At 41.9% G+C, this 26,389-nt stretch overlaps 3 protein-coding genes and 1 long non-coding RNA gene across 5 annotated transcripts; 2 read left to right on the top strand and 2 right to left on the bottom strand.

The window, feature by feature from the left end:
• Nucleotides 1-116: 116 nt before the first annotated feature.
• Nucleotides 117-11,890, bottom strand: LOC135679509 (serine/threonine-protein kinase 12-like). Its single transcript, XM_065193344.1, has 12 exons — nucleotides 11,363-11,890; nucleotides 9,707-9,781; nucleotides 9,516-9,611; nucleotides 5,682-5,767; nucleotides 5,433-5,553; nucleotides 4,733-4,812; nucleotides 4,558-4,620; nucleotides 4,314-4,432; nucleotides 2,997-3,082; nucleotides 2,058-2,179; nucleotides 1,021-1,132; nucleotides 117-459 (listed from the first exon to the last, which is right to left on the bottom strand). Exons 1-12 carry the CDS (start codon nucleotides 11,693-11,695, stop codon nucleotides 358-360), a joined length of 1,395 nt encoding a protein of 464 aa, XP_065049416.1. The 5' UTR covers nucleotides 11,696-11,890; the 3' UTR covers nucleotides 117-357.
• Nucleotides 11,891-13,204: 1,314 nt separating this feature from the next.
• On the bottom strand, nucleotides 13,205-15,993 carry LOC135679510 (uncharacterized). Of its 2 annotated transcripts, none has more exons than XR_010515272.1 (4): nucleotides 15,858-15,993; nucleotides 15,665-15,760; nucleotides 15,404-15,533; nucleotides 13,205-13,977 (listed from the first exon to the last, which is right to left on the bottom strand). It is a non-coding gene; the product is annotated as an uncharacterized LOC135679510 (long non-coding RNA). The 2 variants fall into 2 exon arrangements; XR_010515271.1 differs by having other exon boundaries at nucleotides 13,205-13,928.
• Nucleotides 15,994-18,209: 2,216 nt separating this feature from the next.
• On the top strand, nucleotides 18,210-20,296 carry LOC135679508 (receptor like protein 29-like). Its single transcript, XM_065193343.1, has one exon. It carries the CDS (start codon nucleotides 18,572-18,574, stop codon nucleotides 20,159-20,161), a length of 1,590 nt encoding a protein of 529 aa, XP_065049415.1. The 5' UTR covers nucleotides 18,210-18,571; the 3' UTR covers nucleotides 20,162-20,296.
• A 2,151-nt stretch (nucleotides 20,297-22,447) lies between these two features.
• LOC135680051 (probable alpha,alpha-trehalose-phosphate synthase [UDP-forming] 7) lies at nucleotides 22,448-26,224 on the top strand. The gene is made up of 3 exons (XM_065194040.1): nucleotides 22,448-24,469; nucleotides 24,860-25,133; nucleotides 25,351-26,224. Exons 1-3 carry the CDS (start codon nucleotides 22,467-22,469, stop codon nucleotides 25,693-25,695), a joined length of 2,622 nt encoding a protein of 873 aa, XP_065050112.1. The 5' UTR covers nucleotides 22,448-22,466; the 3' UTR covers nucleotides 25,696-26,224.
• Nucleotides 26,225-26,389: the final 165 nt, after the last annotated feature.

The following is a 26,389-nucleotide window of genomic DNA, read 5'->3' as shown; positions in this document are numbered from 1 at the left end:
CAGTTTGAAAACACTATTAGTTGATAAATAACATCACTTTATTTTGTGTTTTAATGGCTACAATAATTCTATTTCATCAATATGATTCATCCACTATCAAAACGATCGTGACATGATTTTAGTAAAGCAATCAACTGTTCAAATATTATAACAATGGGAACTTATTTGTAGTACAGTTGTGTCAAAGCGTCTACATGCTTTTTGTCCCAAAAGTTCACCTTCCCATAGATATTATCAACAAAGCAAGCCTTGATCAAGAGGAATCACCAAGTTATCGGTGCTTCCTATCAATTAAAACCAAACCTCAGTATCTTACTCATGCTGTCTTCTTCGTCTCTTCTCGACTGAGGGAGTCAGCTACTGAAGATTTCTTGATGAGCGTGATGAACGGCTGCTAGGGTTTGAGTTGTCTTTCTTCCATATGGCTTCAAAATTATAGAAAACCTTCAAAGGTCTCACCTGGTTAGAAAAAGAAATCACAGCAAAGTGAAGACCACTTCTTTGTGTCAAGGCTTTGCCATAAGAGTACAAGGGTGCAGTTGCCGGAAGTCGAAGAAAGCAGACAATAGCCAGAAAGTCCACAGCTTACATGCACAAGATTCATGTTTAACAGTCGACAAAATGACATGCATTCACAAACTCCTCACTATCAATAATATCGTAGCCCTTAGATTACTAACCATGACAGTTTCCAAAGTGCCATGCACTCGGATGCTTCATTGCAGGTTCTTTATTGAATGCAACTTTTGTCTTCTCAAGTGGCTTAGAAGACCTTCAGAAAGTCATAGTTGTACTTTTTTAATTCCAAAAGTTTGTATATCATTTCCAAGTGCAGATTAGTTTTTGTTTGCCAAAAAGGAGAATAATCAGTAGCAACACAAAGGTGAGAGAAAATGACAATCGCATGGTACACCATGAAAATGGATCAAGAATCAAAATATGCACAGAAAAAGTTCTCAAGTTAAATTTAGGGAAAAGTCAGAAAAAAGTCTAATCTACTATAGATCATAAGAAATATACCTTCCAACGCTGTTTTTGAGCAATTTGGTTCTGTATAATTAACAACTGGTCAATTATATTTTTAAAAGTTGGTCTTTCGGCAGGGTCCTCGCTCCAACACTGCTCAATCAACCTATAAAGAACCAGGAATTCAGATGTGTGATCAATGTGTTCAAATCAAAACAGATTACTACTACATAAAACAACAGGAGATAATTCATGGCTTCAAGCTTATCACCAGTAAGACAACCATAATCTATTGCTCAGAGTGAACTGAGCTATTGTAATAAATCAATACAAATTCCTGGAAGAAACTCTATATTAAGAAATAAGAGTGAAATAAAAAGGGACCGATATGCATAGTAAAAGAAAATGCCTGAACCTTTAGGGATAAGTTACTTATCTGGAATTTCAAGGAAAGATAAATAGTGCCAACAGAGATAAGGAGAAAAAAGAGCTCCAAATAGAGTGGAATACCAAATCAAGTGTTGACTAACTTTCTTAAATGCTTTGTGGTTACTTCATCTATATTTCTATAGCTTTGCTCTACGGACAAAATTGTAGTTATATCATCAGATTTGCTAACTGGTTTTAGTAGCCAATCTCCCAGTTTAACCTCTTTTCTATCCCTTTGTACTGTTGCAATATTAAACAGAGCCTTGGTATTTGCTCATTGTACTTTGGCCACTAAAAGCACCTTCTTTTCTTGCAAAATTATGTGTGTGCCAACTAAAAGAAAATGAATGGATCATAATTTTCCATTGTTTATGTGTTTTCATGGATCAACTGGAATAATAAATACCTCAAGTGCATGATGTTTCTAAACAATCCTTGTTTGGTTTTGTTCAACAACACCTAGAATCTCTAGCATTATATTAACTAAACTAATCAATGAAAATTTACACATGTTACTTTATTTTCCCTTAATATGCCCACGATTCAATGGCAGAAAAACATCCATGTAGTCTACCCCAAATAAAGCAACAACTAGAGTACACTGCTGACCACCGTATTATAGCACATAAAAATCCTAGCATCAAAGACAGCAGAATACATACTCTTTCAGTCCATGAGGATACTTCTTTCGATGAGCTGTAAACGGAGGCCTCTCTTTAGATGCATATGCTTTGGGAACTTCATCATCTTGTTTTTTATTAAAAGGCAGGAATCCTTCAATCATCTGACAAAAAAAACCTGATATAAGTTTAACTTCTGACTGAACCACAAGTACCTGATCGGGTATACGAGAGCACTATTTCCATATATTGACATAACATGTCACATCGATTAAACAAAAAATTGAACTCTAAAACGAGTTGAAATTTCATTTCTTATTTTGAGGGGAGCATATAATGTAATATGGCAAATCTCCATCATAGTTAACTTGGCAGTGATATTGACCTGGAACATGGAGAAGTTCAAGGTTGGCCTCAAGTGTGAGAGCACAAATGTGTGACAGGCATATGAGATAGTATTTATTTTAGATAAGACAAAAAAACAATCTAATCAAATTTGAATTTTATTTGAGCTTCAATGAAGAGAGGACTAGAGAAGAATAACCTCTGTCATTCAGCCAAGCCAAAATCTTTCTCATTCTATTTTGGTTTATATGTCAATTTTTGTGATTAGTGACACTTTTTCAATGAACTTCTAAAATAATCACAATAGTTCATGGGGATCGTAGAATCATTTGAGTTAATTAAGCATTCTAGAGTTTGCAAATATAGTAAATAGTCACAATCAACATTACCCATGAGGAGAAATTATAACAAAACAGTAATTCTTAGCACAAGATGCATGACTGACATGAGATAAATAGCGAATGCCACACATGACACACTTAAAACCAGCAAATTATGAAACTTGAAATTCGCATATCAAGAGTACCAATAAACTAAATAAGATCGATCAAAGAACAACACCTACATGCCAATCATATGAAACAAATATTGGAAAAAAGTCTACAATAGTTCAATAGAAAAGCAAAGAAAACTTACCTCTTTTAGAATCAAAGAAAAAGAAAAAACATCTACTTTTGTGTCATATTCTTCATTGCGAAAGACTTCTGGGGCCATGTATCTGCCTGTTCACAGAAAAGCAAAGCATATTACAGAAGCTACATGTGTATATGAAAAGCATAGAATAAAGTAGTGTTTGACTGGAAAATTCAGTCATGAAGAAGTTATTTCAGGAGCTTTGCACAACCACAATCACATGTTCATCATTCAGAGAAAAAAATCCAAGCGGCAAAAAATTAGAAAATGAATATATCTAGAGAACTCTGTAAAATGTTTGAGATTTGCCTGGAGAAAACTTCCTATAGAAGTACTAAGAAACACGAATGTAGGCTTTTATGATACATATATCATGCATAAGTAGGCATGAAGGAGAAAAGTTAGTTAGAAACAGAATGTCATCATTATTCTAAACTTCATGATTGTTTTGAACTTAATTATCAATAGTTACAGAATAATATCAGGAAAGTCAAGCAGAAGTTTCTTATGAAAGATGACAGGTAAGATAAAAAAAACAGGATGATGATGAGAAGAGCTAAAATTATAAGAGAAGACAATATAAGAAAGAAGAAGAAAAATCAGATATTCAAAATGATTTAAGTAGCTTTCAAAATAAAATAATATATAAATAAGTCTAAAAATGTTTATACCTGAAATCTTATATACAGATATATAAAGGAGATCTAGGTGAATTGTAATCAAAATCTTGGGCTCCTTTTTTCTATTAGTCCCTCAAATCTTTTTAGTTTTGCATACAAGTCCCCTAATTTTTTGTTATAACTTTGTATATATTAGTCCCATGGCTAAAATTGATTGAATATTCGGGTTAAATTGCATTAACCATTTTAGATCATTAGCAATAGCATACTAGATAACATCTCTATTCTGAAGAAAAATGTATTTATTTCCCATGTAAAGCAAGCATATCTACCCTCACTCTATGCCACGAATTCATTTTTGCCAAGTTAAAAACTAACCCCAGTTGAGAGAAGTGAAGAGGGATTAATGTTTGCAACTGAAATGATTATAGGCTTTCAGATAAATAAGATCAAGGGATTAATATGCAAAAGTATATCCTTAACAGAAAATAAAAGTTCTGATATCCTTAATAGAAAATATTATATTGAATCTGAATGATATCACAACCTTTTATGCTGAAAGGTGGAGAGAAGACAAACAAGGTACAAATTTATTCAACCATATTAAATAGTTCAACAGCAAATAGTAGAACCTAACTTCAAGTAAAATTTTATTAATCAAAGGAATTAAAGTGGAGTAAGAGAGAATTGCTACACTTACATGCAGTGTCTAGAGAAGTCAATGGCCTAACCTCTCTTATGGTTTTTGCCATTCTTAACATCTTACTAATACCAAAGTCTGCAACTTTCAGGTGTCCAGAATCATCAAGCAGAATATTTCTGTTATCTTACAATAAGAAAAGAATGTTAAACCATTGAAGCCATCAAGGTGATGACAACATAAACATGCAAAGATCAGTTCAGATGGTAAAAGTCAAAAAGAAATTTTAAGTCTGATCACTCACGAAGGCTCAAGATCACGGTGAATGATGGCTTCAGGTTTGTGCTCATGCAAGTAATTCATTCCTCTGGCAAAATTTGCTTAGTTAAAGACTAGTCAAAGAAATGAAGTATATTAACTTTTAAACAAGAACAATAGTTTAGCATTATTGACTCTCATCTTTAAATTGTTCAACCAACCTAGCAATATCAAGTGCGAATTTGACTGCCAATCTTGGTTTTAAAGGTCCCTTCATATTCAAAAAGGCACGCAAATCACCCTGCATATGCAAAATAACTAAATAGCATGAGAGTAAGAAGAAAATGTTCACTATTTGTATGAGAATGTCAACCATTCAATTAATATAAAAGGTGGGTTGGGCAGAAAGAAATGCCAATCCTAACCACAGCACATAACCCCATAAAGATAATATATAAAGCACATGGCATGATGGCATGGCATGGTAAACATGTAGTCATAGGATGCCATGTCATGTACCAGTGCCAGTCATGTGTCAGCCACATGCGCAAGATTAATATGTGGGTTTCGGCTGAGCAAGGCATGTTACACAGTGCCAATAACCCATAAAGCACAGGCACAGCCATGTGATAAATTGTATGGATATTTGCTTAGATTTTAAGTCCATAACCACCCTCTTTTTTATTCTTGCTTCTGCACCATAAAGCTAGGTTCCTATCAGACCAAGTGACAAGCACGCCGAGTAAGTGACATGGAGTTCAAATGAATCATTTTATTCTATTCTCTGAAACAATTGACAAATAATAAATACTGGAAAGGATAAATAACGAACGTTATAAAAGCAAGCTAAACCCAAATTGGTTTACATGATAGATAGTTTTAGATATCAAGCAGGGCAGTCATGCAGACTACGGATATAACCTTTGGCAAATATTCTGTGACAATCATCATAGGGCTACTTTGAGTAACAGCACCCAAGAACTGGACTACATTTGGATGTCTAATTTTCTGAAGCAAGGCAAGTTCATCCATAAATGCACTCCTGAAAAAAACAGAATGAGGTTCCAAGTGATAAATCATTTACTAGTAAGAAAGGTGCACATACGCACCAAGAAAACATTATAATTTGAGCAAACATATAACTCTGTAGATAATATAGGACCAACCCACACTTTATCTTCATCGGTCATTACATCTTCACCAAACATTTTAACAGCAACTTCAATTCCGCGCCAAGTAGCTAATAGAAATGTCCCCTGAAAAGATATCAAAAATAGGGGGTAAACAAACTCACAAGTATCATATTTGTAATTACCATTTACTAGACCTGCCAAAGCAGTTCATGTAAATATTTTAACAGCAATACCCAAGTACGTAAAACCAAGGAAACGCTTGCCCAAAGCTAACTCCAGGCATTATTCCTGTGTAGCATTGAAGTATTTCATTCACGAAAGCCATGCTGCATCCCCCCTCTCCACAAAGTTTGGTCATCATGAGTAGCATGTGGTCATCGCCACATGGGAGAGGAGTGCACGATTCAATAACCAATAGAAGCCAGTAAACTCCAATTGGCACTCAGACATGGCAATGTCCCCCTGTTTGAAACCAATTTGGGCTGAAAGACGGCAGACGGCCCCAGTAGGTCAGACATTGGTCATGGAAGTTTGCAACGGATGTGGCTGATGTGGTGAAACAGCTTTGTCAAGAGGGATGTGGGGTGATCAGCCTTTACCTGATTGGAGGACACTGGAGATGCATAAGGGGTTGGGGGTGGTTGCTGCATCACACGTATAGCATCAAACATCAAGCTACATTGTAGCATACCCCATCATCACCAGAACAAAGCACGAATTTTAACAGATCCAATGTTACCAAAGGTAACAAAAGAAAAACAACTACGATCGAGCAACAACTGGGAATTGTGATGATGCTAATACCCGAACAAACAATGGTTGGTCACACTACCTAATGGATTCCGAAGCCAATACACCAAATTCACCTAAGGTGGTCTTGCACTTAGGTGGATACATTGAAGAGATCCTTGGTGCTATATTACCAAATTGAATTGTCTTCTGCCTGTTCCTCAGCCTCAAGTGATTGCATAGCAGACTCCCTAAAGGTATATCTACAACCCATATGCAAATGTGATTACTTCAAGAGAGGTCAATCAAGCCTATAATCTAAGGTGATTGCATAGCAAACACCTTACGGATATACCTTGATCCAATATGGGGTTTGGGTTTGACGATCCGTCGACTCAATACCACATTTGGGATGGAAATTTTGACGGAGGAGAGAACTATCATAGAAAGATCAAGCATAAAACCGAAAGAAAACAACTTTTATTGCTTGTAAGGCTAAAAAGCTAACTACAAGACATACAATAATGGAATTAAAAGCGTGATAGAAAGCTTCTGAATGCTTAAGAACGTAGGTTGTCTTTGGACAGCACGTAGGTGCTCTCGGCAAATTGTGTATCGCTGTCAGTTTTCGGTCTCCTCTCTTGCGGCTGGAATCTCCTCCTGAGGTTTGGACAGAAGGCAGCAAGCTTTGGGGACTTCTCACAGCAGCTAGATGAAGCTTTGAAGTGGAGCTTTGGCTGCTGAAATTTGAGGAAGAAGGCTGCGGCTAGAGGTTGAGCTGCAGCTATGAAGAACCCTTCCTTTCTCTCTTCTCATCTCTTCTCTCTTCTAAGGCTAGAAAAGCTAGGGCTAGCTGGGCATTGCTAGGGACTTCTTTTCTGTTGCCTTCAGATGAAGGAACACCCTTTGTTTTAAAGACTTTCCTTGTGGGGCACAATAACTAGGATTTTCCTTGTAGGGCTTTCCTTGCAGTGCACGCACAGCTACCATTTTCCTTGTAGGGCTGCCACACCCCCCTTGCTTGATGGCTGCCCCTATTTGGTTGAGGGCTGCTCTAATTCGAGTCCTATTAGGACTTGGATTGAGGTGCGTGGGCTGCTGAAATCTGGGCTTCGCTTAGCCAAATAAGGCTGAATAGTGTTACGATCGTCCCTAATGAAGCTGATGAAGCCTATAACGATCAGGAAGGACTTTCTATGATAATGATGACCCTCTAATTGTGCATTATGCAGCCTCCCCACCACCACCAACCGTATAACAATAACATTATTTATGTCAATCGTGCACTATATGCAGCACCTAATCTCCGGTAGAAGGAAGAATAGTTTGGCGCTATAGTCTTAGCAGCAATAAAACATTGATCATGCAGCTTTGTTAAACAGTTACAACAATGCATCAGCCTCGCTCACACAACAAAAATTGGCTTTCAGTGGTAACACGACAAGTTGGCTCTTCCTGGAAAAGCAGTTCTTTAAATGCACATCTACTCCTCTAGACTCCAAGGTTGATTAGCCTTTTTTTCACTTGGAGGCTGCTACTGTTTTTTGTGGTACAACCAGTACCAAAAGCAACGTGCTTAGCAAACATATATGAAAAAAAATTCTATAGCCAGAAAGAATTCTCAAATTTTGTTGACACATGCTTTCCAGAAGAAGTCTGAAAGAGTCAGCAAGATGCTTCTGAAGTTTTCTCAACACATGTTGATCAGATAGTTCATCGGTAGCCAAAAGATCACCTGGGCACTAAGTTCTTAATAAAAATGGCTTGCATCAATAGCCTTAGTCGATAATTATAGTAGAGTCAGGAGAATTTTTGAAAGGATTAGCAATATGCTTCCAAAGTTCTCCCAAAATATGCCAACTAGATAGTTCATCAGCAGCCTAAAAGTTTGTCTAGGCACTTAGGTCTTAACAATGAAAACTATTTAATCACTTGCTGTTTTTGATGAGACCAGACTTACAAAAGAATATCTTTCCTACCAGGAGCACCGTACAGACCTTAAGACTGAAGGTAGATTGATCTCATCCTCACTTCCTGATGACTAGATTGGCATACTATTTTAAAATTGTGGTGGACTAGAATCAAATCAGTCTCTTCAACTTATCCAGTCGAAACCAGAACTTTGGCAATATCTGAGCCACAAAGCATCAGAGAGGGACTATGTTTCTGTGATGACAAAAGGCGGACAACAAGCCACAAACTCAAGCTAGTTACTTTGATCACCTTAGCTGAGGAAGATGCTGAAGAAGAGAGTCTCAGCTTTGAACTGGCTACATAACCAAAAGTATGCATAGTTTTTCCTACAGACCTTGACTGGGATAGCTCTAATTATGCAGGCCATGAAATTTACAAATTCTGTCTATAGCTATTTTGTCACCACCATGGTCAACACTGGTTAAACCAACAACTTTCTTAGCTTGATAGGTCTATATTTGGTGGTTAGTGTATGAGCACCCCACCAAAGATCACATAGAAATCGTATAAAGATGATAATTATGTACACAATCAGATGGAATCAAAGTGTCTACTGATGCCACAATGGAGGCAAAAGAAGAGTGGTCTCCACAAAATGTTATATCTGAATGCAAGTAATGTTACGTCTCTTAAGATAAAAAGAACCAATGAAATTAATGGAAAGTTGGATGCCACAGAAATTTAGAGTGAGGAAACTTTTTTTTTTCTGGCATTTATAACAAGGACATCTAGTGAAAGGCTACAGTGGGGAGAGGAGAACAAGGAAAACTTTATGTATTGAACAGGAGATGAGAACCAACATTATGACCTAGATATATGCTAAGACATGTCTCTCGATAGAACTGAATGGAGAAGAAAATCCATGCAGCCAAGATTTAGTACTGATTTGAGTACAATGGCATTGTTGATATTTATAGAAAAACCAGCTTATACTTGGTTATAAATTTCTTAAGTTAATCAAGACATTGTAACATTGTAACACGACTAACAGATCGAAGAAAAGTCTGATCCAAGAAAGAAGCCTAAAGTTGAGACCAAATTTTAGTTGTTAAAGAAGATTAAGATTAAATTGTGTGGCTATGAAGAGAGACTGAGAGACCAAAATAGAAAGTAGAACTATATACTATATCAGGAAGAGTTGTATGTGCTGATGAAGATGAATAGGCACCTTAGTAATGAAAACACTGTTAGTGAAATCGAGTTCATTGGATTCAATCTCATATTCTGGTACTTCTCGAGCAATCTTAGCATGTGTGGGGACAGCCTACACAATACACAGAAGAAACAAATGTCATCTCAATAGTTTAGTATGGGAAAGTATGTCATCAACCCATGATGCAATTGACATGCATGACATACCGGAAGCTTAGCACCATGCTGCTCCAGAATCCTGATCACTTCATGGTTTCTGTAATGCATGGCATCTGCAAGGGGCTGTCAGTGAAGCAACAGTGAGAAATATCTAAATCAAAGGAATATGAGTTGCTCCTAAGTTTCTATGGTGATAAAGCCTGTTGGTTTTTGTAGAATATCCATTGGTTAGCTTAATTCACATGCTTCTTCATCTTTTCAGTTCTCACATGGATTTAATTGGCTGAAATATCATCATTTTGAAGAAAATTTTAAAATATATAAACCAAGGTGAGGCTCAAATATGCACCTGAAGGAAAATAATGGCACTCAATGAAACATGCATAAAAATATGGCTAGTTTTTCACTTACATTAGCAAAGAAAATACTAGATAGGAATTAGTGACCTGAACAAACACTAAGAATTGAGATAGAATAACACCTAAAAATCCCTTCCACTGAAACTAAGATAAAGCAATGAACCAGAAAGCTAGAAAACAGTAGCGTGTTACACTATTCCATATAGGATCCCTCCAAATAAAAGTTGAGTGAAACATCAGAGAACTACCCACAACAAAGCAAAAGGAGAAGAGAAGGAATGATTTCATTGGAAGGAGCATTGCAACAGTACCATGTTTTTAAATAATTATGGGAGTCGATGAAATTCTAGATTTCCTGGAAATCCTGATTAAATTATCACAGACAGAAGCATTAAGAAAAGTTTGGAATACTTGATATTGTTTTCCCTAACATGTTCAATTCTGATATGGTGCATTGTTAAGAAGTCTTAACTTTTAAGTTTACATCTTGTGAATGACAGTTTCAAAAGAATAAAGGTTATCTTACCCCTTGATTTGAAGGCATGACTTCTTGGTCTAATGTTATGTTAAAGTTGCATTTTGAACACAATACAAATATCTTCTGAGAGCTTATTGTTGTATATTTGCAAATGACCAATCTATATAAGAGGAATGACTTGTCAGAAAGATTTAACAAATTCGAATGAATTTCAGTAATTGCTAACCTGTCAGAAGATGATTGCAAAAACAATGTGAAATTCCAACTAGAGCAAATAAGTTATTCATAACTTAAGAACAATATAGAACACATTAATTTAAGAAGGTTTAAATAGAGTTTAACTGTAAACTCAGAGATACACTCAACTTGGAACAAAAGACCATACAATTGTTTCACTGATTTTATTTGTCCTTAGCCAACCATGCTTTATCAACAATAAGAAGCAGTTGATGGCAAAAGAATCATGTCTTCAGCCAATGATTCGCTTTCGCTTTCAGCTAAAGACAATGTGTTTTCTTTCATGAGGGTGATCTAAACCACCAATAAAAGAATACAAAGATTCCTCATCTCATGAAAATGTAAAATGCAATGTGACACCAAATCAGGTAAATCAATCTCTATGCCATCCATGGAGAACAAGATTAAAAACATTACCGAACTATCCTATATGTTACACATCTCACATTCGTACTTTCACAAGTCAATCAAGATGGGCTTGCAACAAGAGCAATGCTAGCATTAGTTTTCTATCCATCCATCAGTTAACTTCGCTAAAGAAAAGATCCAAGATCTTATCAATATCTAGCCAATAGGAAACATAAGAACAGCGGGAGAAAACACGAGTATCTAAGAACAGCGGGGCCTCACCGAACTGCCCCACCGATCTTGGGGATCGACTTTGGCGTCCCTACGGATCAGTAGCTCGACGACTTCAGCGAACCCCTGGCAGGCGGCGACGTGGAGCGCGGTTCGGCCATCGATGTCGCTGAAATTGACGTCGACACCGGAGTCCAAGATCTCCTGGATTCCGTCCAGGTCACCCTCGCTGGCGAGGTACATGAGGCGGATGTCGGAGCCAATCTCGGCGGGGACGTGAGATCCGTCGAGGACCTCCGATCGCAGGGACTCGTCGCGATCCTCCCGGGGGGCGAGCGAGGACTGCCTGCCGAGTGTGAACCGCCCCGTGGACTTGGATTCCATTGCTGGACTCGGAGAGATGTGGGAGGAAGAGGAGGAGGAGGAGGTCGGAATCGGATCACTAGGGTTTGACTCGGAGCCGGAAACCCCTGTTTCGGTATTAGACTCAAACTCAGCACCTGGATTCTTGGAGCCGCTCTGGACGCAAACAATGGGCGGAAGACGACTTTGCGTTGGAGTTGGTAATAGTGGGCGGTGGTGGTGTCTAAAGTCCCATTTTTATTTTTATTCTTATTTGACGGTGCATTGAGGGTTGGAATCCGATGTCAGCTTCTGTCAGAACAAATGAAGCGGACGTGTCGTCGTCGACGCACCGAACCGGGTAGGACGCAGCCTCGTTCGCCGCGACCCGGGGAGCCACCGTCTGATTCGTTGGCACAACCCTATGAATTAGACCCTCACAAAATAGTTCCATCAGAACAAATGAAACGGACGTGTCTTCGTCGAGTCACCGAGCAGGGTAGGACGCATCCTGGTTTGCCACGACCAGGGGACCCACCGTCTGATTCGTTGGAACAACCCCCACGAATTAGACCCTCATAAATAGTCTTAACGAAAAGAAAGTTAAAAAGCATTTACAAGTTGATTTATGAGTTATACCAACAGTTTAAAGCCATCTTTATTTACATCCAGTCTTTTTTAATTATTTAAATAACGAAAATTTAAAATGTTAAAAGATAAAGAAAGGGAAAAATTCAATGCAACATATATATATATATATATATATATATATATATATAGGAAGTCCGATGCAAAGCGTAAAGAGTAAAGAATAAAATCATGCATGCAACGATAACCGGAACAGTATGCCCAAACCAAACCGCCTTACCCGGTTATGTCTATATGGCCCTTGACCGGGCTGACAGATGTTACGTTAGCTCATCGTCGAGCGCAAAGCAGTAAACTTCAAAAAGCTCCGAGAAAACCGATACAGGAGCTCTCAGCTTGGAGGAGCTCTGGAGACCAAACCAGCGGCTTATGAATACCCTCTTTGACGGTGACTCGAGCTCAATGCAGCATTATGGAGAGCACCTCACCGGTGTCAACTTCTTTCCAATGGGAGGTGGGGAGGCAATGCTTTCTTCGGCTCTCTAACGTTATTTACTAAACATGCTATCTCCCTTTGCCCCGTTTCTACCGTTGCTCATCTTCGTCTTTATACAGAAATGCGGCAGCCCATGCCTGAGAAATACCATCAACTTGCAGTGCAGCTTCATGTGCTGCCCCGAAACGAGAGTAGCTTTCCTGTACCATTACAATTATAATGAAGTCATTTCAAAGCTGATGAGTAATAATCATGAAAAGATAAGATGTGTGACATAGAGAGGCATTTTTTACATGGTTAATGGTCTGGAGTAGCAGGCCACCCTGATATCTGAACATAGCTATGCCATTAAAAATTAACTCCAAGAGGCCATTGTGCATTATCTAATTTTGAGCTTTCCAATTAAGCCTAAGGACATTGGCAATAAGAGCTTTCAGTATCATCAGGTTGACATTAGCTGTATGACATTGGAACACCCTTCAATCTCCCAACAAAGGCACCGAAAACTAATAATGAAATTATGTTAAAAAGCCTTTGGATGCAGTATAAAAAGTGGCATCAGAATACAAATGAGCACATAAATAAAAAAAGCCATCACATATCATTACCAACTCTTGTCTAGAAGGCTTGTGGTGAATGAAACCGGAAAGCTTCAGAAGACATCTCCAACCAAAATTCATCCAATGCAAATCGAGAAAAAACCTTAGCGAACATCAAACGAAAAGGAAACGAATGAAAAACACAAATATTTTTTATGTTTCCATGAAAATTGCCATCAGGAGGGAAGAACTGGAGATTCTCATTGCAACTTGCAATGTCAAGCTGTGCTCAAAGCCCTTGCGCAATTTCCCAACATCATCAGGCAAAATCTTTCAATAGAAACTACAAAGATATCATAAGCACTATGGGAATTGTTAGTCATGGTGACTCTCCGAATAATAATTAAAAGCCATAAGAGGCATGCGCCAAATGCAAGTGCACATTCAATTTTATATAACAGAATTGTAAATACAATTTCTGTGTGCAATTTCAACTGAGATCTTGATGGTTTTCAGAACCATGAGCTCTCCAATTAATTTTGAGCTCCAAGCTTAGCTATGAGGCCATTGTGCATCATCTAATTTTGAGCTTTCCAATTAAGCCCAAGGGCATTGGCAATAAGGGCTTTAAGTATCATCAGGTTGGCATTAGCTGTATGACATTGGAACACCCTTCAATCTCCCAACAAAGGCACCGAAAACTAATAATGAAATTATGTTAAAAAGCCTTTGGATGCAGTATAAAAAGTGGCATCAGAATATAAATGAGCACATAAATCAAAAAAGCCATCACTTATCATTACCAACTCTTGTCTAGAAGGTTTGCCGTGAATCGAGACCGGAAAGCTTCAGAAGACATCTCCAACCAAAATTCATCCAATGCAAATCGAGAAAAAACCTTAGTGAACATCAAACGAAAAGGAAACGAATGAAAAACACAAATATTTTTTATGTTTCCACGAAAATTGCCATCAGGAGGGAAGAACTGGAGATTGTCTCATTGCAACTTGCAATGTCAAGCTGTGCTCAAAGCCCTTGCGCAATTTCCCAACATCATCTGGCAAAATCTTTCAATCGAAACTACAAATATATCATAAGCACTATGGGAATTGTTAGTCATGGTGACTCAGAATAATACGCAAAAGCCGTAAGAGGCATGCGCCAACTGCAAGTGCACATTCAATTTTATATAACATAATTGTAAATACAATTTTTATGTGCAATTTCAGCTGAGATATTGATGGATCATCTCAGAACCATGAGCAGAGACTGAGCAACACGTCATAAGCACATTCACCAGATTTCTAAGTCAATTTGCTACCGGTAGAAATTGTTAATATGCAACCTCTACTAGAAGAGGATCTTTGCAGAAGCTTCAGAAAGGCTCACTTGTTTCATGTAACCCATATAGCATAGAAGAGGAAAGAAAGCCGCCAGATGAGAGACAAAAGGGTTCACACTAGCCTCATTCCCACTTAAAATACTAAAACAATAACAATCAAATTATGTTAAAAAGCCTCACAATGAGGTGTAAAAGTTGGCACCAAAATATAAATGAGCATTAAAACTAGAAAGAGCTTCACATATTAAGACCAATTCTCGTCATCTCTCTAAAGGAAAAAGCTTTTGGTAAATCGAGAATGGAAGCTTTCAAAGGAATCTCCAAATTCAACCTACGTGAATCCAGAGAACAGAAGCGAACATCAAAAGAAAAGGAAAATAAATAAAAAACAATATTTTCAATCTCCCAATAATAACTGCCATCAGGAGGGAAGAACTTGAGATTATCTCATTGCAACATGCAATGTCATGCTGTGCTCAAAGCCCTTGCGCAATTTCCCAACATCATCCGGCAAGTGCACATTGAATTTTATGTATGTCCTAAGTGTAAGAATAATGATCATAATTTTTATGTGCAAGTATAAATGAGATATTGATAGATATCAGAACCATAAACAGAGGATCTTCCATGTGATGATTCGAAGGTTCTTATGCACAAGGACTGATCAACAGGTTAAGCACCCCGACAACATCAGAGGTGTATAACAAAACCGAAATTAAAATAAGAGCAAAAGATTACAAAGAAGAAGCCTGCTAAAGAAAGGATCAGCACTAAGAAATACACACCGCTGAGAGAGAGTGCGGCACCGTCGGAATGGGGAGGCGCACGACAGATCTAGGGTTTTAGGGCCGCGCGATTTTACTTAGAATAACACTAAAAATGGCGATCGGGCCTCGCCTCATCTCCGTTCGTCTTCTATGAGAAATCATTTTGCATCAATCACATACAATTTTACTTAGAAAACCACTAAAAATGGCACCAAATTACGACCCAAAAAATACTAAGTGCTACTTGTAAAATGACTACATTAATTCTCTATCTCTCACCTGCTCCATTATCTTCATCTTCAGCAGATCTTCTGCACTCTTTGCGCCAGGATTACTGCTCGCGTCCTCCAAACAAAACCATGCATACAGATCATCCTGCTGATTCCAAGACCACCGGCGAAAATTAAACTCAAGAAAAACAGAAAACATTGCACCAAATTGAAACCAACGGGATGGTGGAAACTGCGCGTACCAGCGAGAGGCGACACGAAGGAAGGCGCACCGAAGAGCTGCAGGAGACGTTAGGGTTTCAGCCTTCGTCGCCCAATCAATCGACCCTTTAATGGGTCCCGTGTCATGGATCCGATCCGTCCAGCCCAACTCTCTTATGGTCATATATATTCACTATAACAAACTTTATTTGTAAGCAAGGTTTTTATTTATTTATTTATTTATTATTCTTTTATCTATAGCAAACTTTATTTTTATGATTGAAAATAATGACACTACATACCATCATAAATATTTAATTATGATTTTTATAATCATATGTAAAGATCTATATATTGCTGTAGTAATTCAATCACATTTTTCTCAACAAATGAAAATCATAAAAATAGTTCATGTATCACTATGGTTCCATGATTACAGTAATAAATATTTTTATTTTATGGAAAAAAAATATATAATTTTACCCTGAAAAAGAAAATCATAGTTATTGTTTAGCTATTACTGTGATTATTCAACTATAATGATAGATATTTTTATCCTACAATAGACAGCCATAGTGATAGTTTACTATTGCTATAATTATCCAACTACAATAATTAATATACTTTTATCTTGAAAGTAACATCCACAATAATAATTCACATGTTTTTATTATCATTTAATTACATATATACATATATATATATATATATACATAACAGTATACCTGTATACTATGATACATTAACCATAATAATGATAGCTCACATTTCAAAAAAAGAAAGACAAAATTCTTTCAAAAACCAAATCAATTTCTATTGATTATCAAATTTCTTCATCCTTCTTATTCTGACTTAAGTATTTTGTTCATAATTTTCTTTTAGTTGTCTAATTTCATCATCTTTCTTATTCTCTAACTTGTGGTCATAATTTTTAATTGATGAGATATAGAAACCATAAAATCTGAAGGAAATGATCCTATATCATATATATCCTGATTTCTCTTATCCTTCTATTTAAAAAAATAATATTTTTACTTAATGGAACATCATATAAAAGTAAATATATTTATTAATAACAAATTAATATTAAAAATATTAAAATTATAGTAGTAATAAAAAGATAAGATTTCTCCAACTACACGAGAAAATCTCTAGCGGACATAAGGAGAACGAAAGGAACGTCTGTGCCCTCACAACAATAACAATCGTAACAACAATAATGATCTGTTCTTGTTCTCTCACAACTCTCGCTGGACAGGAGCATAATTTCTTCAACTATACGAGAAAATCTGTATAAATAAGAGAGGACATGTTAATATATTTAAGTTTTTTTACTTCTTCGATAAAGCTTCTTCAATAAAGTTTCTATGATAATTAATTACTCATCCACTTACATAAATATAATCTCTAGTTAACTTTTTTTGTCTCGGATATTTATAACTGCGATTATAAAAAACTACATGTTCTGTATTTTCTCCTCTCTTGATTTCATCCATCATAGTTTGACACTGCAACCTATAATTTTCTTCATCTGTACAAATTATATGTACTAGTTTTGTGACAGCTATTGACACTGCTCATCGGCAGTCTTCCGGGGTCCCTTTGAGGTGACAAGGGCGTCAGAGAAGCTGTCCATTCTTTTACTTCGAAGCCGAACAGTAATGCTGTCCATGTAATCAATACCTCGATGATCCACAGCATCTCGACGGGGCTGATGCAGCAGCTCATGCTCGAGACACGGCACCTTTGATCCGAGTTATAGCTTCATGTTGCAGTGCAGCTTCATGCGCTGCCCTGAAATGAGAGTGGCTTTACTGTACCATCTAAATTACATAGATGTCCTTTGAAAGCTCATGACCAGTAATAATGTGCGAGCTTATGCACACGAAGAAGGTACAGAGACTAAAAGTGAGAAATGGGGTGCAGTCTTTGCCTTCGTCGAGGACAAATTTAGATGCCATCATAGCGTTCTTGAATATTATGAGCATGACACTAGGTCGGATTGGAGTAGTTGTCATCATCTTTTGAACTTTGCAGATCGGACCACTCTGGCTTGTGACTCTGAATGGAATGGAATTCCATTCCATTTCTTATCCAAAGAGAGCAAAGAGTCGAAGCAAGAGTGTCGGCAGTCAACCGCGGGCGTACAAAGAGCCAGCACATTCACTGCACTGTGAGTGCATCTGGCAGAAGAGGATCGAGAGAGGAGTTCGGCTCTCATCGTCTTCTTGCTGATGCACCGTGAGATCTGCTACGGGCGACCCACCCTCTGCGAAATCCTAAAATGGTTGGGGCAGGGGTTTCCCTTGTTTGATTCGAGGAGACGAGTCTCAGATTAATCCTTCACATACGGCCCACTGTTCCGAGCACAGGGAAGCAGCTGCGGCTCCCTGTGCCTTCGTCGATGCGGCAGCTTCACAATTCTGATACCTTCTCAGGCCCAGCTGCGTGCAGTCACATCCACCACTGGTGGCAGAGTCTAAAGCTCTGCTCTCTTTCTCCGATGGACCGCTTTCGACTGTTACGAGCGTTTGTCTCGAGTGCAAGCATGCAGCCAAAGCCATGGGATGCCATTATCTCCTCGATGTAAAGCTGTCGCACCAAAAGAAAGAAGAAGGTTTGCAAAACGTTAACTTGGTGGTGATGGGTCGTCTCAGCCCGGCCTGCACGAGCGATGAAACCGCAGTCCACGACCCAAAGAATCTACTTTTCGATCTTTGTTGACCCCCACATGGTCTGACAATTCACACGCAGCATGCGGACCCCACCAACCCATCCTATCAGTCGCATCAAACCCACACAACACAGCTTTTTATCTTCTTCCTCTCACCGGCTATGGAGTTATATCATTCTCACCCGTCGCCTGCTCCATGGGAATCCACGGCACACTGGGTCAAAGACCTTTACTCCATCCCCACTTGAGCTTCCCACTTCTCCAGCTACGACAATGTCGCCCCTTCCTCTGCTGTCCCTGCTCCCGCTTCTGCCCTTCTTTCCTCCATGCACCTCTGCGTCCGCCGCCGTGCAGGGGAACAACCGGAGCGCCAGTGACCCGGTGCTGCAGTCCATGACCATGGACCCGCTCGAGAGGGACACCCTGTTCATCGTGATGGAGACCATGTCCTCTGATAGGGACTGGAGGTCCTCCAACCCTGACCCGTGCGTGCCAGGCTCCTCATGGCCCGGGATTGAATGCAAGCCAGGCTCGGACAACCTGCTCCATGTCACACGGCTGGACTTCGGTGCTGTGCCGAACCCAGCCTGCAGGAGGAATGCCACCTTCCCCTCTGAGGCCTTTCGTCTCCCTTGCCTCCAATCCATGTTCTTCTTCGACTGCTTCAAGGGTGCTGAGACCAACCTCTCCCTTCCACCCCCCGCTGATGACAAAGCGGCAGCATATGCTTCTCTGCTACAGCTGAGTCTGAAATCAAACCCATCCCTCGTCGGTGCTATTCCATCGCACATCTCCTCTCTCACATCCCTTCAAGTCCTCACACTCTCACAGAACCAACTCAGCGGTGCAATTCCTGCCAGCATCTCGGAGCTAACCTCCCTCATCCATCTCGATCTCAGCTACAACACCCTCACAGGCAGCATTCCAAGCCACATAGGCAGACTGAAGGGCCTGATAGGACTTGACATGAGCTATAATTACCTAAGTGGAACCATCCCGCCGTCCATCGGACAGTTAGGCCTTCTTCAGAAGCTTGATCTGAGCTCCAATTCACTGGTCGGAAGCATTCCTGAGAACCTAGGGAGCCTCAGCTTCCTTGTTTTCTTGGCTCTCAGCGACAACAAGCTCAGTGGAGATTTCCCACGAGGCATAGACAAGCTCCAAGACCTCCAGTACTTCATAATGGACGACAACCCAATGTTCGTGACCCTGCCATCGCAGCTCGGCCTGCTAGCTTCGCTTCAAGAGCTTCGTCTCGCCAATTCAGGTTACACAGGTTCCATACCAGGGAGCTTCGCTTGGCTAACTAATCTCACCACTCTCTCCCTCGAGAAGAACAGGCTCACAGGTGGGATTCCAGCTGGTTTGAGTGCCCTCGGGAAGTTGTACCACCTCAACTTGAGTAGGAATCAATTGAGCGGAATCGTTCCCTTCGGTGTCGGCTTTCTCGATAGGCTTGGAAATAACCTGGACTTGAGGGGGAACTCAGGCCTTTGCTACAATGGGTCCGAGAGCCTTAGGAGCATTGATGCCGGTGTCGTTGCATGTGGAGATAACATGGATAACTCTCCTTCCGTGCCGAAGCCATTGGACGACTCAGCTGGAGCTCCATTTCTGCTCTGCGTCTTCTACTATCGACTTATGTGTCTTTTAGTTTTCTGGATGTGGTGACATTCTATACTCTCGAGGAAGTCGATTGCTCTGTATACTTTTCAACTGCCGCTTCTTCTTTTTCTTCTGTTTCTCAAGTGGCAATATGATCTTCTTCGTAATCTATCGATACTCGAATGTTACAGTATTGATGGACTGCTCGTTCTTTAGCGGAGGCGATCCTTTGGGAAAGCTCTCTCTGTAGAGGCGTTATCGTGAGATGTGGTAGCACGCATATTTAAGCGTTGACGGGCGGATGACTTGGCATGGCAATCTCTGAAATCTGACTCCACCGATTTCCTCAGCTTCAATTTACGATCTACTCACTGCTACTGTTTTTTCTGCCACAACTGTGGGCTTTGCTGCTTTAATTTAGTTTTCGACATCTTAATTCAGCTAAAAGCCAAAAAGAACTTTGCGCAAGCTTGGAGGAACAATTGAAAGCCAAAACACTTTCTGATCTTTTGGAGTTGTCGTAACGCCAGGTAGGAGGTCGATCGATCGGAAGTGACGAGTTACCGAGTTAGAATTTACGCTGTCTCTTTGCGCCAGTTGTTCACCATCACTCGAAAGATGTTGAAGGTACATCGATCCAGCCTTAGATCACACCATTCTTCTACAAGGCTGGGAAAAGGTTGGACCCCTGCCAACACCAACTGATCCACGGTTACGAACTGAGATTGTGTAGGATCTGTCTCATCTTTTCCAAACATGGCGCAGAGTAGTCTAAATGCAAATGCTACTTCGACGCCTCGTCTTTGATGTCTCCGACTCCATGCATGTGTTCTTGTCTTGTATATATCCAATCGAGGCCAGCGAAGAAGACAGCACAAACTCTAGACAACACGGAAAGGAAGAGCTCGATGTCTTCGTTGCAGTACAACTTTGGGAAGCAGAGGCCCTGACTTCTCGCTTTAATATTACTTCTGAAACGTATGGGTGCGGAGAAGAAGTGTCAACGCAGCAGGCGCGCCTGCACCAGCAGGGCTGCAGGCGAACACTGCACGCCTTATTCCATGAGGGAGAATGACTTCAGATTGGATCAAATGCACGAGCAGAAGCCTGCAATCTGGTACTGATGCGACTGTAGAACAACAATTACGACTGCGATGCGTCTCCAAAGTACATATAATGAGATGACAAGGCAAAGCTTGCTCCTCTTTAGCAATACATTACCCCAGTGCAGTCTCTGTTTATAGCCAAGCTTCCAAGCCAGTAAAAATGGAGTCGTTCCACTCTCATTATAGTGGCAGCACTGCTACTGTCCATTACAGTGGGAGAGGCAAGCGTTGTGGACTTCCCCCCCTTCTCTCTCCCTTGTTCATTACCACATTACATCGCATGTCACGAAACATGCATCTGTAAAGGAAAAGAAACGGCGACCGGGAGTGCATCAGAGCTCTGACGGTGTGTATAAAGAGAGGGAGATGGGGACGACGGGGGCAGGAATAGCTCACGTGGGGATGCGGCACAACTGGTACTTCCTCCTCCTGAGCCCTGCCAGCCATGGCGTGCTCGGGGCCACTGCGCCTTCGCTCACTTAATCTGCTGCTCCCCACTCGCACAGCACGTATATATATATATATATATATATATATATATATATATATATATATATATATATATATATATATATATATGTATATACATATATATGTATATGTATATATATACATATATGTATGTATATGTATATATACATATATATACATATATACTGCGATAACTAATTAAACTCCGGTACAGCGCACCGGGGAGTGGCGTGCGTTAACGAACGCCACCTTGAGCTGTAGACTCGGATCGACAACGCCCAAAACGCGTGTCTTCGCCTGCCTTATCTCCGGGATCGCTTCCTCTCTCTTCCCATAGGACCAACGCGTCTCCTCCTTCCTTTCCGTAATGTTACCTTTTTCTTCTTTCTTTTTTTTCCTTTTTCCTTTTTTTTTTCTTCCCTTCCCTTAAAGCGAAATTTCGGCAGGTAATCTCCATCAGATCACCACACATCATCCACTCCAATTTGCGTATCTTTCTTTGTATCTTTTCCTCCCTTCCTTGTACGTCTACAGTGGCCGAAAAGAAGTGAGTAGAGCGAAGGCTCTCCGTGTATCGTCGATTGGATACGACATCGGTTTCTTCTTGTCGTCGTCGTCGTCGTCGTCTTCTATCCGTCGAGGTATGAATTCCTACCCATCCTCCAAGAATCTGTCGTTTATTAGATTGGCATTGAAAGGAGCAGGGAGAGGGGGGGATTGGTACGAGCGGTTACTGATCCGATCTGTTGGGCCGGGCCGGCAGCGAGCGTGAGTGGGCGGGCGGACGGGCCAAGATGATGTCCAGATCGTACACCAACCTCCTCGACCTCGCGTCGGGGAACTTCTCGGCGCTCAGCCTCGGCGGCCGGTCGCGGCGGATGTCGCGCACCATGACGGTCCCCGGCTCGCTCTCTGGGCTCGATGAGGACGACGACCGCGCTATCAGCGTTTCCTCCGACGTGCCCTCCTCCATCGCCCAGGACCGCGTCATCATCGTCGCTAATCAGCTTCCGGTCCGCGCCCGCCGTCGTCCCGACGGCCACGGCTGGTCCTTCGCCTGGGACGATGACTCTCTGCTCCTCCAGCTTAAGGGCGGCCTCCCGGACGACATGGAGGTCCTCTACGTCGGCTCCCTCCGCGTGCACGTCGACCCCCGAGAACAGGACGAGGTCGCACAGGTCCTCCTCGAGCGGTTCCGGTGCGTGCCGGCCTTCCTCCCTGCCGACGTCAACGAGCGGTTCTACCACGGCTACTGCAAGCAGGCGCTGTGGCCTCTCTTCCACTACATGCTCCCCTTTTCCTCCTCCGAGCACCGCGCAGGCGGCCGCTTCGACCGCGCCCTCTGGGAGTCTTACGTCCTAGCCAACAAACTCTTCTCACAGCGGATCATCGAGGTGATCAACCCCGAGGACGACTACATCTGGATCCACGACTACCACCTTATGGCCCTCCCCACCTTCCTCCGCCGCCGCTTCAACCGCCTCCGCATGGGCTTCTTCCTCCACAGTCCCTTCCCCTCCTCGGAGATCTACCGCACTCTCCCCGTCCGCGAGCAGATCCTCAAGGCCCTTCTCAACTGCGACGTCATCGGCTTCCACACCTTTGACTACGCACGCCACTTCCTCTCGTGCTGCAGCCGCATGCTCGGCCTCGAGTATCAGTCCAAGCGGGGCTACATCGGCCTAGACTACTTCGGCCGCACCGTCGGCATCAAGATCATGCCCGTCGGCGTCCACATGGGCCAGCTGCAGTCCGTGCTCCGCCTGCCCGATAAGGAGCAGCGGGTCGAGGAGCTCCGGCGGCAGTTCGAGGGCAAGACCGTGCTTCTCGGGGTCGACGACATGGATGTCTTCAAGGGGATTAATCTGAAGTTGCTCGCATTCGAGCATATGCTGAAGTTGCACCCCGAGTGGCAAGGGCGGGCGGTCCTGGTCCAGATCGCCAACCCCGCACGCGGCCGAGGGAAGGACGTCGAGAGCATACAGGAGGAGATAGTGCAGAGCTGCGAGAGGATTAACAAGGCTTTTGGGAATAAGGGGTACAGTCCGGTTGTGTTCATCGATCGCCCTGTTCCCCTCGTCGAGAGGATCGCGTTCTACACCATTGCCGAGTGCGTGGTGGTCACGGCGGTCAGGGATGGCATGAACCTCACTCCCTACGAGTACATTGTCTGCAGACAGGGCATCTCTGGTGCTGATTCGGGTTCCATGGCAGAGTGCCCAAGGAAGAGCATGCTGGTGGTCTCCGAGTTCATCGGTTGCTCCCCGTCGCTGAGCGGTGCCATTCGCGTCAACCCGTGGAACTTCGAGACCACGGGCGAGGCGATGAACGAGGCCATCGCGCTCTCCGACTCGGAGAAGCAGCTGCGGCACGATAAGCACTACAAGTATGTCAGCACCCACGACGTCAGCTTCTGGTCCAAGAGCTTTCTGCATGATTTGGAGAGGACCTGCAAGGATCACTTCAGGAGGAGATGCTGGGGGATCGGTCTGGGGTTTGGATTCAGGGTGGTGGCTCTCGATCCCAATTTCAGGAAGCTCAGCGTGGATGGCATCGTGTCCGCCTACGACAAGGCAAGGAGTAGGGCAATATTTGTGGACTACGACGGCACGTTGGTTCCCCAGACATCCATCAACAAGCAACCCAGCGCAGAGATTATAAGGATCATCAATGCACTCTGTGCCGATAAAAAGAACGTGATCTTCGTTGTCAGTGGAAGAGGGCGGGACAGCTTAGGCAAATGGTTCTCTCGGTGCAAAAAGCTTGGGATTGCAGCTGAGCATGGCTTCTTCATGAGGTTTGCTCTTCTTCTTCTTCTTCTTGCTTGTTTTCCTGTTCTAGTTCCAATTTCGTATGCTACGCAGGCCAGAACATTTGAGTCGCAGGTTCCTCACCAATTTAGATGTCAGGCTCAAAACAACAAAAGAACCGCCTCATGCATGGGGCTGCTGCCAATGCATTGGAGGATACGAGGAGGGTGGCTTTACCCTCGGCACTCCAAACAATATGGTGATATGTGTACTAAAATGTGGTTAATGAGAGATATGTCGTTTGTCTATCGGATGTGATCGATGATGGAGAATGTGGACGTGCGGTGGTTGTTGTTACGTTCTTCTCTGTATCTCTTGGCTGCAACACTTGCTGCTGCTGCTGCTTCTGTGACCATTACTTTTGGATTTGATTGCAGATGGACCAGAGACAACGAATGGGAAGCCTGTAGCCAGAGCACAGACTTCGGGTGGATGCAAATGGCCGAGCCAGTGATGAAACTATACACGGAAGCCACGGATGGATCATATATGGAGACCAAAGAAAGTGCTTTGGTGTGGCACCATCAAGACGCTGACCCTGGCTTCGGATCTGCTCAGGCTAAGGAAATGCTCGACCATCTCGAGAGTGTGTTGGCAAACGAACCAGTCTTGGTGAAGAGTGGTCAGTTCATCGTCGAAGTGAAACCTCAGGTAAGCATCGACTCTCCACTTCTTCTTTGTCAATCAACTACACCCTTCTGTAAGCAATGCATTCCTCGGATACATGTTCGTGACCCAACCCAACAGTTCATATCTCTTTTCCACGAGCATAATCCCGTTGCAGAGACACACCGTAGAGCATCGATCAGCATCCCTTTTCCTGTTTTGATGATGCATGTGTCTCCTCCTGTTGCATTTCCATACGTAGGGAGTCAGTAAAGGCTTGGTGGCAGAGAAGATCTTGTCGTCGATGATGGAGGACGGGAGACAAGCGGACTTTGTGTTGTGCATCGGGGATGACAGGTCGGACGAGGACATGTTCGAAGGCATTGCTGGCATAATGACGAGGAACCTGGTCGCCCCCCACACATCGTTGTTTGCTTGCACGGTGGGGCAGAAGCCAAGCAAGGCTAAGTACTATCTGGATGACACCACAGACGTGGTAAGCATGCTCGGAGCACTCGCTGAATCCTCTGAAACAACCTCCTTCCCCGAGGAGATCCCCGGACCACCACCCACGCTCGCCGAGAACAGAACCGAAACATCACAATGACCGATCCATCAGCTCTCTTTCATGGAGAACCAACAGGATTAATCCGGATTGGTTGCACTTGTTCAGATGGCTGGTAGCTTCGTTAGCATTCACGTCCACAAACTGAGCTGAAGACACCGAATGCTTTCAGGCCTTCCTAATTGTTTCCATTTCAACTCTAAATGGGAGCTCTGTTCTTAGATCCAAGTAGAACCAGTTATGAAGTAGATATCACTATTGATATGATTTCTTCTGCCATTTCGAAACTCTTGTGGTGCTGGAGATCTTTTTCGATGCAGCTAAGTTTTAGCAATAACACAAGTGTTTGATGTTATTATTTTGGTTCATTGTTTGCGTCTCTGCACACGGACGGTTCTCTGCTTGTTCAAACAGGTCCAAGAAGGAAGAAGCAAGGACTGCTCCCGCAGGACATGGATAACAACGACGACGTGCATTGCCATGCAGATGGGCACCAAGAAAAGAGAGAACCTCCTGAGATAGGCATGTCGTTGTTGCTGTGCTTGTGGTTTATGGCCTGTTAATTTTCTCTTCTACTGCCTCTACTAAAGGGTAAGCCTTTTCTTAGTGAGTAATCTACTTGTAAATGTTTGATTGTCTATAAATGCAGATCACATGCAGTATATGTATATGTCTATAAATGTTTGATGTAAAATGTCACATATAGATTGGAACGCAAGCTAAAATTATATTTGAG

Source organism: Musa acuminata, chromosome BXJ1-7, assembly GCF_036884655.1.
Source record: "Musa acuminata AAA Group cultivar baxijiao chromosome BXJ1-7, Cavendish_Baxijiao_AAA, whole genome shotgun sequence".
Lineage (NCBI taxonomy): Eukaryota > Viridiplantae > Streptophyta > Magnoliopsida > Zingiberales > Musaceae > Musa > Musa acuminata.
Note: the sequence above shows the minus strand (reverse complement) of the source record. Positions and strands in the feature narration are given on the sequence as shown.